This window comes from Polyodon spathula, chromosome 60 (assembly GCF_017654505.1).
Source record: "Polyodon spathula isolate WHYD16114869_AA chromosome 60, ASM1765450v1, whole genome shotgun sequence".
Taxonomy (NCBI): Eukaryota; Metazoa; Chordata; class Actinopteri; order Acipenseriformes; family Polyodontidae; genus Polyodon; species Polyodon spathula.
In genome coordinates, this window is record NC_054593.1 from 604086 (window position 1) to 618923 (window position 14838).

Below are 14838 nucleotides of genomic sequence, written 5' to 3' on the forward strand. Positions count from 1 at the left end.
GGTTCCGACTGGTGTGCGTATCTAAAGGTTCCCTCCATTGCGGGAAACCAGTGCTTGCATGTTGTTAACTCTATATAATACAAACACATTACACACTCGGGGTTTCCAGCGGGTGTAGAGAATTCAATTTCAATAACTCACCTCACTCTTTCTCTCTCTCTCCACCTTCTACTTCCTCATGTCTTTTTCTCTAAGCAAAACAAACAGGCGAACTTCCGGCTCCGACTGGTGCGCGTAACATGCAGTCTTTGCATGTTATTAAGTAAAGGTTTGTTTAACTAATTCCTCGTGTAAAATAAAGGACTCGTTTGTACACGCAGTATTAATACTGAAAAGCTAAAGTAATGTCTTACTTGGGACTCCCATCAGGGAGCACTTTCAGTGCATTCATAACAAAAAACAAAGATATTAAGCCCATATAAATATGCACACTTTTTGTGATGCTAGAACAGGGTGTAGGGAGTGTTGACAGTTTCACCCTAAACTTGCACACTGAAAGTAGCATGTCAAAGCAATACAGAATCTAATCAGAAAAATATGCCTGTGTAATTGCAACCCGGAAGCTGTATTACCTGCTGCCACCACACACAGGACTACAGAAACTGGCAAGGGATTCTGGGAGTTGTAGTTTTTTCATGTTTTCAGTATCACCGCTATGCGACTGGATACTGAAGGCTGCATTAGCTACTGCATTAGATTTTTTTAGTTTTACATCAGCTAAGGTGAGTAATACAAACTAGGGATAGTACACAAATGTAATAGATTCATGTTTTATTAAAGTTTTTGCATGTGCTTGGACACTTAATATACGTTTTTGTGTACACATCACTCACAGAATTGTATAATAAAGTTTGTTTCTAGAATTCTGTACTTTGTATGTGTGTGTATGTATGTGTGTGTGTGTTTTATAATATGCATAGTTGTCAGCACTGAGCTTTCAAAGTAAGGGGAGACTGCATGAATTTGAAAACAGGCCTTCACAGACAGGGTTACCATATGACTTCATGTACAATAGAACAGTTTTGGGATAGTTTCGGCTCTTCAACTCACACCCCAATATTTTCTGGTAAGTGTGGTCATGCTGTGAACAGTGCCCAAGAGGTGTAAAATCTACCAGAATGCATTGCAAGTGGAAAAGCCTGAACTGTCCCAGTGAACAAGGAGTCACATGGTAACCTGAATGCATGCCTGCCACAGGCTTCCCATGGGTCCTAAAGCATGACAAATACAGACAGGAACTGCACTGCAGGGAATAGTGATTGTAGATCCTGAAATGTTAGAAAATAATTGCTTTTGTAAAAATGTAAATTTAAGATACAGGAGAAAATCTGTCCTGTGAGTCGTCAGGGAGAAGGGCCTAAAATAATGGAGAGGGGACAGGCCTGGCTTTGGTGGTCAGCTGTGGTTTACTAAAATAAAACACCAGCTTTTGTTTTCAAATGAAGTTGGTTTAAAACCTAAACATTAACATGACACCCCCTCAATCATTATTATTTACACACAAGGCTGCCAAATCGTATTCATAAATCAGTAAAGCAGAGCACTGGTTTGTTTCTTCTTGAAGCCTGGATTATGCCAGTACATTACTGTGACAGAAAGACGATGATTCTTGGTGGTAAATCTCCCTCTCGACCTGTGAGGCCACTAAGTAACGGGAGCAGAATACTCTGGACTACTTGACCTGATACTTTGTTCAGAGGGTTAAAAGGAAGTCGGTCACGTAGAAAAAAGACAGAGCTTCATTACACTAACTCATTGACCCGGAAGGTAAATAATGTGGCAGCCGCGGATCACAGGAGCGGTTGTTGTCGTTTACCAAGGGGTCATGAGTGACGGTATAAATAGGGGTGGAAGTGATGTATCTGTTCCTTCATTGGTTTAAAAGCATTTTGAACTGTAAGGACTGTAAGAGACCTGTGAGGAATAATAATGTTTGTGAGTGTTTTGTTTTTATGTGTTATATATTACTAGATGGCTAAACACAATTCCGGAGCTGTCGCCAGAGGCCAGAACAAACCCAGAACAGCACTGCACTGTATCACAATAAACTGGATTAGCACCACTAGCACCAATTCACACACTAACGGACTTGTGCAAGTGTTTTGTGTTTTGTGTCAGTGTATAATAAAAATGGAACTATTATTTGCGGGGCAAACCCGGGGATTATAATTTAATTAATACACGCGGCTGTATTCATTATTTACTGTTTGTTTCATCGTCAGGGACTGGACAGAACAAACCTTTGCACCTGGATTACAACCGGCTGTTCACTAATCACCTGCACACTTTTAACCACAATTACACATTGTATACTGAAGTTGAATTTATATATAAAATGGCTACCTACAATGTATTGTAAAAAAAAAAAAGACAATGGGGCGAGAGGGCTTCATTTTATTTTAGCACCTAGTTAAATAACTGAAGGTATAATAATTGCCCTGTTATTGTTCAATAGAAATGTCTTTATAAAAACAGGGTTATGGCTCAATGGAGGAGGGAAGTCTTTGCCCCTGGGTTCACACAGTGAATCAGTGGAGGGTCTTTAGATAACACACCCTATGGAGCATGGCCTGATCAGGAACTGCCAAATCTTGAGATAAGAAAAATACACAATGCAACAAGTGGAGAGAATACCACTAACACACATACCCCCCAGAAAAACACCACACACAAACACAATCCAAAACAGCCTTTACAAAACAAGATTTTTATTTATTAATATACACTTTCTGGTTTTTTCCAAACAAGATACAACTCCAGCTACAAAGACAGCCACTGAACATACACCCATTGCAGCTCAAAGAAGAGATCTCACATTGGACTTGGGCTGCAAGAGAATAAAAATAAATAAATAAATAGGATTTACACCAAAAAGTGAAAACATCCCATGGTAAAGTTAATTTTACTTTAACTGAAATGGAGTTCATGTTATGCATATTACTACTTCTAGGCATAAAGTAAAGGAATCCCTGGGATCCTTCAAGAGGTTGCTTGATGAGATTCTGGGATCAATAAGCTACTAACAACCAAACGAGCAAGATGGGCCGAATGGTCTCCTCTCGTTTGTAAACTTTCTTATGTTCTTATCAATCCATCTCTCTTCAGCTCAATTGGGACAGAAGACACAAACGCCTTCACAGCACCACCATCCATCTCTTCAGCACTGCGACCTGCTGGAGGAGTCTAGTAAACAAACTGGACAGAAGAAATTCATACAACATTTTCACTTCAAACCTCTTCAGATGAGAAGGGAACAGCACTCTTGCATTCCTGGAGACTGGGTGAAAGATGGTCAAGTACTCATCTGCAGAGTTCTCACAGCTACAAAGAGTAAGTAGTCAGGAGCACATCAGCCACAATTCCAGTTCCTGTGTTTTGTAGCAGCAATCTCATATTCTAGCATCTTACTTGTCCACAACAACATCCCACTTTGGAGAACTAGTCCTGTCAGCAGAAAAGGTTGCCCAGCAGTTCTCTAAAAATTCAGCCTGTGGATCCCTGCTGTACAGGAATTCTACCTCAAAATACAAATTCCTCAAAATATAAAATTCGTAAGTAACTATTGCAGCTGCTTTTATTGCTTGCAGCTGCTACCTCGTTTACCTTCCAGGTCAATACTTTCCTGCAACGGAGTCTCGCCTTCATCCAGGCTGACCTACTTCCTGACCCTGGAAATGAACTGTCAGGTCAGCCCATTCAAAGACTTTCCTTTTCACTATTTTGTGCCCTCACAGGTCAGGAGATTTCCAACCAAAACTCATATTTCCGTCACATTGTTCCACAGGAATTGACATTGAAGTAGAAAAAAACATTGATAGCATCAGACTGAAGAGGCTGACAACTAGGATCCCTTAGTTAGTTGACTTGGAGACAAGCTGGGGAGAGACTCCACTTTCACAGCAAGAGCTGCCATAGTTCCATTGGTGAAGCAATCTGAAACATACATTTGGCTAGGATAAGGAATCAGATTAGTGCCAATACCATTTCTGGCAAAAGGTTGCATGTCTCAAAAGCAGCTATTGTACAGAATTCTTGTTCTGCAGGAGAGTTACCAATCATCTTTATAGGGAAGCTGTAGGACAGAGAGTAGTTAGCCACCACAACCATGGTCTCAATATCCTTCAAGGTCAAGTCAAGCCTGCTTCTGATGCCTGAAGAACTGATCACCTACAGGGAGAGATTACACTTTACAGTAATGTGTTGAACCCAAAACAGCTGAACTGCACATTACAAAGTTCCATCACTTGCTTTATATGTAGAGTTTGTAGACTAAACCCAAAGTCAGATAGCAAGCAACACATCTACAGGAAGGAAGTGTTTTCAAAAGGGCAATTGGATGGTTGAACAGGTCGGATGGTACCTTTTGCTTCACATTGGGGTCCTCAAATGGCACCTGGAGAGGGTAGGTCTTGGATTCACATGCTGCTGGACATTATAACCTTTTAGGTTAGCTTCTGGCACAGTTAAAGTCTCTGGTCCAACTAGAATTTTGACAACCTCCACATCAGGCTGGAATGTCCCCAGGTTCACATTGAACACTATGTCTTTAAGAACTGTGTCTGAAATGAAGCATGCAGTTAAAATGAAGGATATGAAGTGGAGCGCTGCAACAAATCCCTTTCTTTGAATTATTGCACGTGAACAAGTTCTGCATACTGTTTGTGACAACTGGTGGCCAGGGTCGGATTAACCCATCACAGGGCCCTAGACAAACACACACTATTATCAAACCTGCAGCAGCATGTATCTCATGAATCATTGACAGTTTAAACAATGATTAACCTTTTACAGAGGTAATGGAAACATAATAATGTGCCCTTGTGGCAAAGTGGCCAAGTGGAAACAGGTGCAATAGTGATGCAGTGCGGTAATGAAACGGACACAGCCTGGTAATTAGGTTTGGAAAGTGTTATTTTTATTTATATTAGATTTACTACCAAGAATCATTGTATTTCATTCACAGCCCTTTAATAATACACACACACACACACACACACACACACAGATACTGGAAAACATACAGGTAGGAAGAGAGAGAGAGAATCTGTCAGCTCTCCACTCACTCAGACAAGTAGGATGGAGAGGTAAGAGACTGGGAGGGAGGTATGCTGACTCCAGTGTGAATTTGCTGGTGTATTTTTAGGCTTCCGAACCAAATGAAGCTCTCCCCACATTCAACACAGTGATACAGCTTCTCTCCAGTGTGAATTCGCTGGTGTGTTTTTAGAATTCCTAACCGACTGAAGCTCTCCCCACATTCTGTACACTGATATGGCTTCTCTCCAGTGTGAATTCGCTGGTGTGTTTTCAGAATTCCTAACCGACTGAAACTCTCCCCACATTCTGTACAATGATACAGCTTCTCTCCAGTGTGAATTCGCTGGTGTCTTTTTAGACTGCCTAACCGACTAAAGCACTCCCCACATTCAGTACAATGATACGGCTTCTCTCCAGTGTGAATCCGCTGGTGTGTTTTTACGTTTCCTAATCGACTGAAGCGCTCCCCACATTCAGGACAGTGATACGGCTTCTCTCCAGTGTGAATTCGCTGGTGTCTTTTTAGAATTCCTAACTGACTGAAGCTCTCCCCACATTCAATACAGTGATAAGGCTTCTCTCCAGTGTGAATTTGCTGGTGTCTTTTTAGGTTTCCTGACTCAATGAAGCTCCGCCCACATTCAGTACAATGATATGGCTTCTCTCCAGTGTGAATTCGCTGGTGTTTTTTTAGGTGTCCTGACTGATTGAAGCTCTTCCTACATACATTACATTGATGCGATATCCTTGGCCGGGATATGTTTTTTGAATCCTTAAACGAGTTAATAGACTCCTCTTTACTGTGGACACAATCCAGTTCAGTCTCCTCTTTATTGTGGACAGTCTCCAGTTCAGTCTCTTCTTCTTTATTGTGGACAGGCTCCAGTTCAGTCTCTTCTTCTTTAATGTGGACAGGCTCCAGTTCAGTCTCTTCCTCTTTAATGTGGACAGGCTCCAGTTCAGTCTCTTCTTTAATGTGGACAGGCTCCAGTTCAGTCTCTTCTTCTTTATTGTGGACAGGCTCCAGTTCAGTCTCTTCCTCTTTAATGTGGACAGGCTCCAGTTCAGTCATCTCCTGTTTAATGCGGACAGGCTCCAGATCAGTCATCTCCTGTTTAATGCAGACAGGTACCAATTCCAGAACCTCCTCCTGTTTAATGTAAACAGACTCCATCTTTGTTCCTTGGCTTTCACCTGGATAAGGTAGTCCTGAAAACAGAAAATGAAATGAAGTATTATGATCTGTTCTCTATTGGTGTGTTTACACTTGCAACTCAAACCTGAACTGGCTTAGGCTCTATCAGATTCAAAGATTCTTATCATTTGAGCCCCCGTTTACACAGTCCTAGGCTGGCTTTGGCCCCGTATGCAAGCGCATAGCCCCTGAACTGCAGCGCGTGCCCGATGACATCATAACAACCACCCCCTCCCAAAACACAGACACGGAAGTGTTTAAATCAACAGCAAGCCTGCCCTTTGTGTCACTTGTGTGTTTCTACTTCAAGGTGGTTGTTCCATGTCAATTAAGACTTCATTTTGTCATCAGAAATGGAGCCGAGCATTGAGAACATGCACATCGGACATTTAAAGAAACAGCTGCTATTGTCTACATTTAAACATCAGGCTGACAACTCTTCTTATATGTAATTGTAAACAATATCTCCCATTTATTTTATTACCCATGACAAGTATTCCATGCACACAGAGAAAGAAGGCAGGTGCAGAGCGTTCAGTTTCAGAGCCCCAGTTGTGGAATGATCTGCCTCGTTTTGGAAGGGAGGCACCATCTCTTGCTGCTTTGAACCCTTCCGCTCAGGTGAGCATTCTACCTGTTTGAGGTCTGACTGACGTAATGTGACTCTCGGCTTGTGTATCAGGATCATTTGTCAGTCATTTGGTAAGCAACCAATGGTTGTTTAAAATGGCTTAAAATGGGCGTCTAACGTCAGCGTTACATCATCGCTCATAGATGAATCATTTCTAGCAGCGCTGTAGCGGAAGGGTTGCATTCAGATTAAAAGATGCATTTTTATAATGTAGCAGACGTACTTTAAAAGGGAACATTTTAACATCCTATTGTATATGGCTCATCTGTGTTGATGTATTTTACACTGTTGATTTGTATCACTGCGTTTTAAAGTAATTTATTAAATGACTTGTTTAACTGCTTTACTGCCTGTATTTTAACCCCTTAGTGGTCCACTTATTCAGCACTTGTCAGGTGTGTCAGGTCCAATTTATTTTCACATGACCGGATTTTTGTTTATATGGCAGGGTTCTCACCAGCGCATGAAAACATACTGTTTCAGCAAGGCAAAGAGACGTATTTTATCTGAAAAGATGCAGATATTTGCCGTATAATACCAGACCCTACCATTTACAATACACAAAAATATTAGATTTAATTACAGTTACAGAGTTTCTAACTTCTGAATAGGTTTGCAGAGGTATTCATGTGCTGCAAAATCCTTTACATTAATTTGACTGTGCCTCAGTTTTCTTTCCACTACAGAATAGTAAAGCAAAATTGTGCCAGTAGACAGTGCTATTAGTGTATGTTAATATTAATGCCTCCCTGACCAACCGCAGCTCTAGCTACACAAAATTGCACTAATGTAATTAATAATGTTAGTAGGATTATACAGCCACTACTGTGTTTAACAAAACATGTTTTTTTTTTACCGTGTTCTTTCACCTGTACTACTGACAGTAATATTGCACTGATTCTGACATTAAAACAATAAATCATAGTGAGACGAATCCTTTTTAATCTAATACATGTTTATTGTTTTATTAAATTATTCCTCCTTCGAATCCACTTTGTTACCATTTCCAAAATATATTTCAACACATTTTAAAGACAGCACAGGGAAGAAAACAAAAAACAAAACTTAGCTGTGAATTTGAAGCTGCATGTTTCTGGCTTTCCATCTGTGAAAATGTTCTTTCATGACCAGGGGAATGTTTGAAACCATGACTGCTTCACCTCCCTGTGACTAGTATCACGGTCATATTTTAGTTGTGTGCATGGGTGGCTGGTATTCCTTGAGCTGCATCTTTTGGTAGATGATTCTGGTAATTGGTCTGTCTAATTTGTTTTATATCAGGTTTTTTTCCCCCGTTTGGATGCCATGTGGGTTTGTTTTTGTTTGTTTGTTTTTTACAAGCAGCGCTGTCCACTGATTGTTTCTATTAGAGCCTCTGTGGCATGCACATGTTACGCAATCAAGCTAAAGAGATTTAATTTGTCAAAATGAAAGCAAACTAAAACAGTCTATATTGACTCACCTAGCAGCACACGCTGAATGTGCGGGCAGTCTTACCCAAGTACATTTTTCAAAGCCTTCTCCACCGTATGTAAACTTTGGGAAAAGCAGTTGAGCCACAAGGGAAAACGTTTCAAAGACATGGCGAGCGGCTAGCGGGAATGTAGCATAAGCTGGTTTAAATAAATAAATCGTTCAGAAGAAGAACAGTAATGTCTATTCCAAACAGTTCTGAGATATTCAATCTTTTTTTATTTCAAGGTCTTTAGAAAAAAATCCAAAGTTCCACAATTTTACAATAATCCTTTTGTATGACTTCAGTTTCCCATAGATAGATTTTCATATAGTATGTAGGTTTTAAAATATAAAATGTGGGACACCGTACATGCCTAGTTGTGAAAAAACGTTTGCTGTATATTCCTTAACTATGGAACAACAGTGACAAACAGGTTTTCCACTTATTCTTGCAAGCACACGTGACCAAGTATAAGTTACGTCTTTTAATGGTGCAACAAACATATATATCGGAACAAAGACAAAAGACAAACTCCACAATCTCATGATCACAGTAAAGTTTATCAGAATATTTAAAATGTGAGATGGCGCACGTTATTAGTATAGCTTTTTTTTAGTAATCAGTAAGTAACTGTGGCAAAGTGGCTGCTGATCGTGAACAGGTTTAGAGGTGATGCCGTGCAGGAATAATCACAGACAATTGGAACCCGGTGCGGAAAGTGGTTTTATTTTTATAATCCAGATCTGGTGACCAAAATAATAAACCCTGGCAATACACAACGATGTGCAATGCATGGAGGAGACAAAAACGGTTACAGTCCAAATAAAACCCTATTTATCCGCCCAACAATTATACTGGACACGGTCACCAGTCCTGGGTGCGTGTGGTCGTGCTTGTGGTGGGGGATAAACAATGTTATTTTGTGACTATTGGTGCTGTGATGATCCGGCTTGCCCAAGGCGACAGCTCCGGATAGGTGTTAGCGGTCTGGTGGTTCAATAAACACAGACAGTTACCAACAATTACAAATAAAACAAACAAACACTCACAAATATATCTTCTTTTTAACACACAACTCTCTGTGTCGCTCCCGGTCCTTCCAGTCTCTCAATAAAAACCAAGCGAAGGAAAAGATTACTGATTCTCCGGCCCCCCTTTATGCTATCACGCATGACCCCTTGGTAAACAATTGCAAGTATTTTTATTACTTGCAGCTGCTACCTTGTTTACCTTCCAGGTCAATACGTTCCTGCAACAGAGTCTCGCCGCCTTCCAGGGTTACAGACTTCCCGACCCTGGAAATGAACTGTCAGGCCAGCCCGTCCAAAGACTTTCCCTTTCACTACTTAGCGCCCTCACAGGTCAGGAAGGAGATTTAAAACCAGAACTCATATTGCTGTCACAGTAACCTGTATTATTTTAACTACAAATAATACGACTCATATGCAGAATCTACTACTATGCAGTAGGCTTCAACTGAAAAAAAAAAACAGAAAAAAAAAGAGCACTAGCACCGCCATAGCTGCTTTTTGAATGGCTTTTTCAATTCAAATTTAAGTATCTCTGCGTGTGTGAATATCTCGTGCATGTCTGTTCCGAAGTGTTACTAAATATCTGAATTAAATACCCATACGGTGTTTCAGCTGCAGAATTGTAAAAATGAATAAGCTATAAGCACTCGCTTCTTCAACTGCCAGACCTGCAGTTCATGCGGCGTATTGAAATCAATACAAAATAATTTACAACAATTTAGTCTGGGCTTTGTAATAAAATCAGTCATTGTGAAAGAACATATTATACACTCCTGTCGAATACTGAAACACTAATGAAAGCCATTCTACACATCATATATTATTATTATTATTATTATTATTATTATTATTATTATTATTAGCAGTTGTCACAAAATACACATTGAATTCTCGTCTGCCTGTCCTCTGAATAGTGTTACCACCTACAGCTCAAGATGTGCGAGCCCCCCTGCACTCCACTACACTCCTCAGGCAGAACGACTGTGCCACCCTGAGTGTGAACAGGTGTAAACATGGCACGGCTGCATTCTGTCAAAGGTGGTACACGCAGAAGCTGTGGCTGTCTTTTATAATGTTTTGGACCTTTTTTTTGTTTTTTACACGGAGTGCACCGTCAACACAATCACTCGGAGGGACTTCATTTTGCAGCTAGCCCTGGAGCTAGGGCAGAAACATTTTGATAAAAGACACAAAAGCCAGCTGGCAAATGCCCCTCAACCTTCAGCCAGCGCTGTGCCCACTGGCACATGGAATAAAAGACAATGCGAGGTTGCTAAATGCAATAACAACAGAACTTTTGATGTGTGCGCCCGTTGTGAAAAGGCAGTCTGTGGCAAATGCACTGGTACAGTTGAAAAGCGTAGATTGTACTGAGAAATCTGTAACAGAACTCTGGACAGGCAGCCTTTGAACTCTGTTTCATTCAAAGCGCTTTCACGTTGCATAAGTTGTGTAATATTTTAGTTTTATGCCATTGTTATAACTAGTTAAAGTTCTGTTTACACAGAAGTTTACTGCATAAAGTCTATTTTACTAGTTTTTCAGGTTTATGTATGTGCCCATTCTGAAAAAAAAAGAACAAAAATTCAATGTAAATACGGAGTTTCTGCTCTGAAAACGTTATGTATGATGTTCATAAATAAAAATATTAAGTTGTGTCCGACTGTTTGTTATTCACTTTCATATCAAAGCCGTTTTAAAATGGAGCCACACGTTTTGCAGGTGTGGCAGTTGTATGTAGTCCTAAATCTCAGTGATTCTACTGCTAAAAATATATTTATGCTATTTTTGAAAAGGAATAAGAAGAGCACTAATTATATCCACATAATCGTAGGCCATTTTAATGTTTTGAAAGGTAAAAACAGTTACCTTTTCCCTCAGTGGAATGGCGTACATGCTACGGAGTACGTCATCTTATGACGCAGATTCTGCACCTAGCTACTGACAACCATAGATATAGAATATTACGCTGAAAACTACTTCCACAAAGCATAAGCATGTGCTTGACTTGTCCTGCCTCCTCTGCAGGGGGTTGCGAGGATCTCACACAGTGCGCATGTGCATGAGAAGAAATGCAATTACTTTGCAATTTCATCAAGTTTACTACCAGTTACTACCACTACTATTTAAAACCATTATTTTGAATTAGTGTAAAATATTTCACTTTATCCCAAGATAATTTAATATTAGTAACTTGGTATTACATCCCATAGAGCTAAAATGTGACGCATTTACAAATGTGTGACTAAAACATTCATCCTATCATTGACACCTGAAATGTATGGAAGTCAGACTTCTGAAAATGTTGCTTTTTTAACAGTTACTTTAATGGCTGTGAAGTAAAGAAAAGGCACAAACAGAACAATACCAACACAGCCTGCATTGATACACACCCTTTAGTACAAATACAGGAAGACAGGTTTTTGATAAATGCGACTTTTCTTTTTCATGGCCATGGTCACTTTTTCATGGAATTACCCTAATAATATTTGTATTTATTAAAAACAAGTTTAGAATGATACTGCCTGTATAGATTTGAGGCATTTCTGTGTGCAGAGAAATAACTTGCATATTACTGCTGATTTAAGAAACAGTCGCAAATGAGTCATTGAAAATATACCTATTGAAAAATGAATTTAAAGCAAGTGAACAGCCCGTTATAATCTGTGACAATAACGGAGATTAATTGTATTGTAACGCGCATTCTGTGCTAGAAAAGTTGAATGAAAAAAGAAAGCGAAACTTATGCCTTTAAACCGGTTTCTCGCGAATATTAAAAAAAAAAAAAAAAAACAACAACACACAACTCTGACGTTTGAAATTGAGGTTTCTCTTGGTGTTTTAAAATTAAACGAGCATAATAAAACTAGTAAAGGCAACAAAAGACACACCTTATTTAAAGTATATTTCAAATGATTTCAAATCATATTAAAAGGGCAGAAAGCCAGTGTCGGGAGGGTGTATAACAATGGGATCAGCGCAGTGTTAACGTTTTAGAAAGCGCTCCTGTTACAATCATTACTCTACACTTGAACGCACTCCGCAGTCACTGAAATAATTATTTGATACTGAAAACATATTTGATCTCGTTTTTAAAAATCCCCGATCTTTGCTCCTGAACTCCGATTTCAGATTGCGAGACTGCACGCTGTCTCGGGAACAAAAAAAACAAAACATGCGCGACAAAAACCAGGCGGACCGGCCAATGCAATCTTTACATGCGAGATGCTTTCAAACCAACCTCAGCCTGTCTGGAAACCCGCCAATCTGTCAGCACTGGGCCCGCCGCTTCACAAACACAACACACACAAAACAAAGCGCTCCTACCCACACCAACCCGGCCCTTCCAAAATAACACCAGATAACAGCTTTCTGTAGTTTGAAAACACGTTGTAAACTCAATAAAGCCTCGCTTACCTCCTCTCTGCTCTCCCTCAGTGTCTGAGCGGCTCTGCCTCCCACAGAACAGCCAGGGATATACCAACCGCAAAACACAAACCGCGCAGCGCGGTCTGGCAATTCATCTAATACGAACCGCAAAGGGAATTGTGATATCGGGGATCTTTAAATAAAACATTACTGACTTTCAATTGTATCATCGTTAACGAGCTGTTTTCCAGTGAATACAATTTAAATTCAGATAGCCCCCTCCTCATGCCAGAGTTGGTATTTCCCTTTATGGACCAGGACGCACTAAGCGAAGGCTTCGTCCCAAACAGCACCCTTGCTCACTGGTAACCTTCCTATTACTGAAGCGTTAATACATTTTGTATTTCAAGTAATACAAAAATACAAACAGGATTATTTTATATCTCTATCGATAATCAATTTAATTTCCAATCAATACTCTGCAAACACAGTAAACCAGATACATTTTTTGAATGGATAGCTCGAAAAATGTTTTAGCTCGTTTGACAGCTATCCATGATGCAACTGAGAAATAGAGACGGTTTAAATGCTAATTACAGCTTTAACACTATGAGGAGATATACTCAAACCTAGAAGCCTCGGCTGTTTTCAAAACACTGTAAACAGTATAACGAAATGAGAAACAGACGGATGTAATTATTATTATTATTATTATTATTATTATTATTATTATTATTATTATTATTATTATTATTATTATGTACGCCACAAACATCCGAACAACCGAAGAGTATATATATATGTGTGTGTGTGTGTGTAATTGTTTAATATGCGCTCATTATCACTCGGGAGGAGAGGGAAAAGTGGTTGGAAAAAAACATTTAAAATTAGAAGGTTATTGTGAGCACTAACAAAACATAAAAAAGTAAAGAGGAATATGGAGCAGGAGGAGGAGGAGTGGGGAAATAGAGAAAAGAAAAGCAATACTTAATAATGGGGAAGCAACGAGGATGGGTGCGTATACAGGGAAGATGAGCAGTATTGATATTTCGTCATGTTCTCCAAGTATAGTAGGAAAGTGTGAATGGAAAGTGAATGAGTTCGTATGGGAGTGATCATTTTCCAATTGAAATTAGCATAAGAGGAATGCATAGTGAGGATATAAGAGGAAGCAATAATAGATGGGATTTTTTTAAATCAAACTGGGAGCTATACATTGTGAGGAGGTTATTAATGAGGCACTTGTTTCAAGTGATGATAATGAGTTCTGTGAAAAAGTGACTGAAACACTTATTAAAGTGGCAAATGAGACAATCAATGAAACCCAGGAATGGAGGCGGAATCCTGTGCCATGGTGGAGCAAGGAGTGGGAGGAAGCAGTCAAGGATAGGACTAGGGCTCTGGTTAGGGTTAAACATAGTAGAAACTTTGAAGACTTGATGGAGTATAAAAAAAGAAGGCCATGGTGCAAAGAATCATAAAAAGGGGGAAACATAAGTTGGAGAAAGTGATGGAGTGAAATAAGTGCTAAAACTTCAGTGGGAGATATGTGGAGGAAAGTTTGACGTTTGGGTTAGGAGAAATTAAAACAGCTCTAAAAGGAAGGAAGAATATGCACTAGGGATGGATCGAATTTGTTATGTGCTGAAGGCAAAAATGTCAGTGTTTGATGATATTATTACAATTATTGAACTTAATGTGGAAGGCGGGTATTATCCCTAATAGTTGGAAGCATGCAGTAGTGATTCCTATAGGTAAACCAGGAAAGGATATATATCTAATTCTCTGACATGTACTTTTGGGGAGATAATGGAAAAAATGATAAATTATTGGGCATTATATTTCTTAGAAAAAGAAAAATTGTTGGTAAAAATGCAAAGGGGGTTTTAGAAGTAATATGTGTACAATGGACCAGATCTTAAAGTTGGTGACAGAAAGTCAGAAGGGGTTTGTTAATAAACAGTATACAGCAGCAGGGTTTCTGTACATCGAAAAGACATATGATATGGTACGGAGAGAAGGAGTCTTGGTTAAAATGTATGATTTAGGGATAGTAGGGAAAATGTTTAGATGGTTTAAAAACATTTGGAAAATAGGAAAATAAAGTTTAAAATTGGAG

The 14838-nt window shown here is 39.5% G+C and overlaps 1 protein-coding gene across 1 annotated transcript; it reads right to left on the reverse strand.

The window, feature by feature from the left end:
- Positions 1-4971: 4971 nt before the first annotated feature.
- LOC121307899 (gastrula zinc finger protein XlCGF7.1-like) lies at positions 4972-5926 on the reverse strand (the record flags this gene model as incomplete). Its single annotated transcript, XM_041240226.1, has 1 exon — positions 4972-5926. A coding segment is annotated over one exon (867 nt), but the record flags the coding sequence as incomplete, so codon positions are not given.
- Between the last annotated feature and the right edge of the window lie 8912 nt (positions 5927-14838).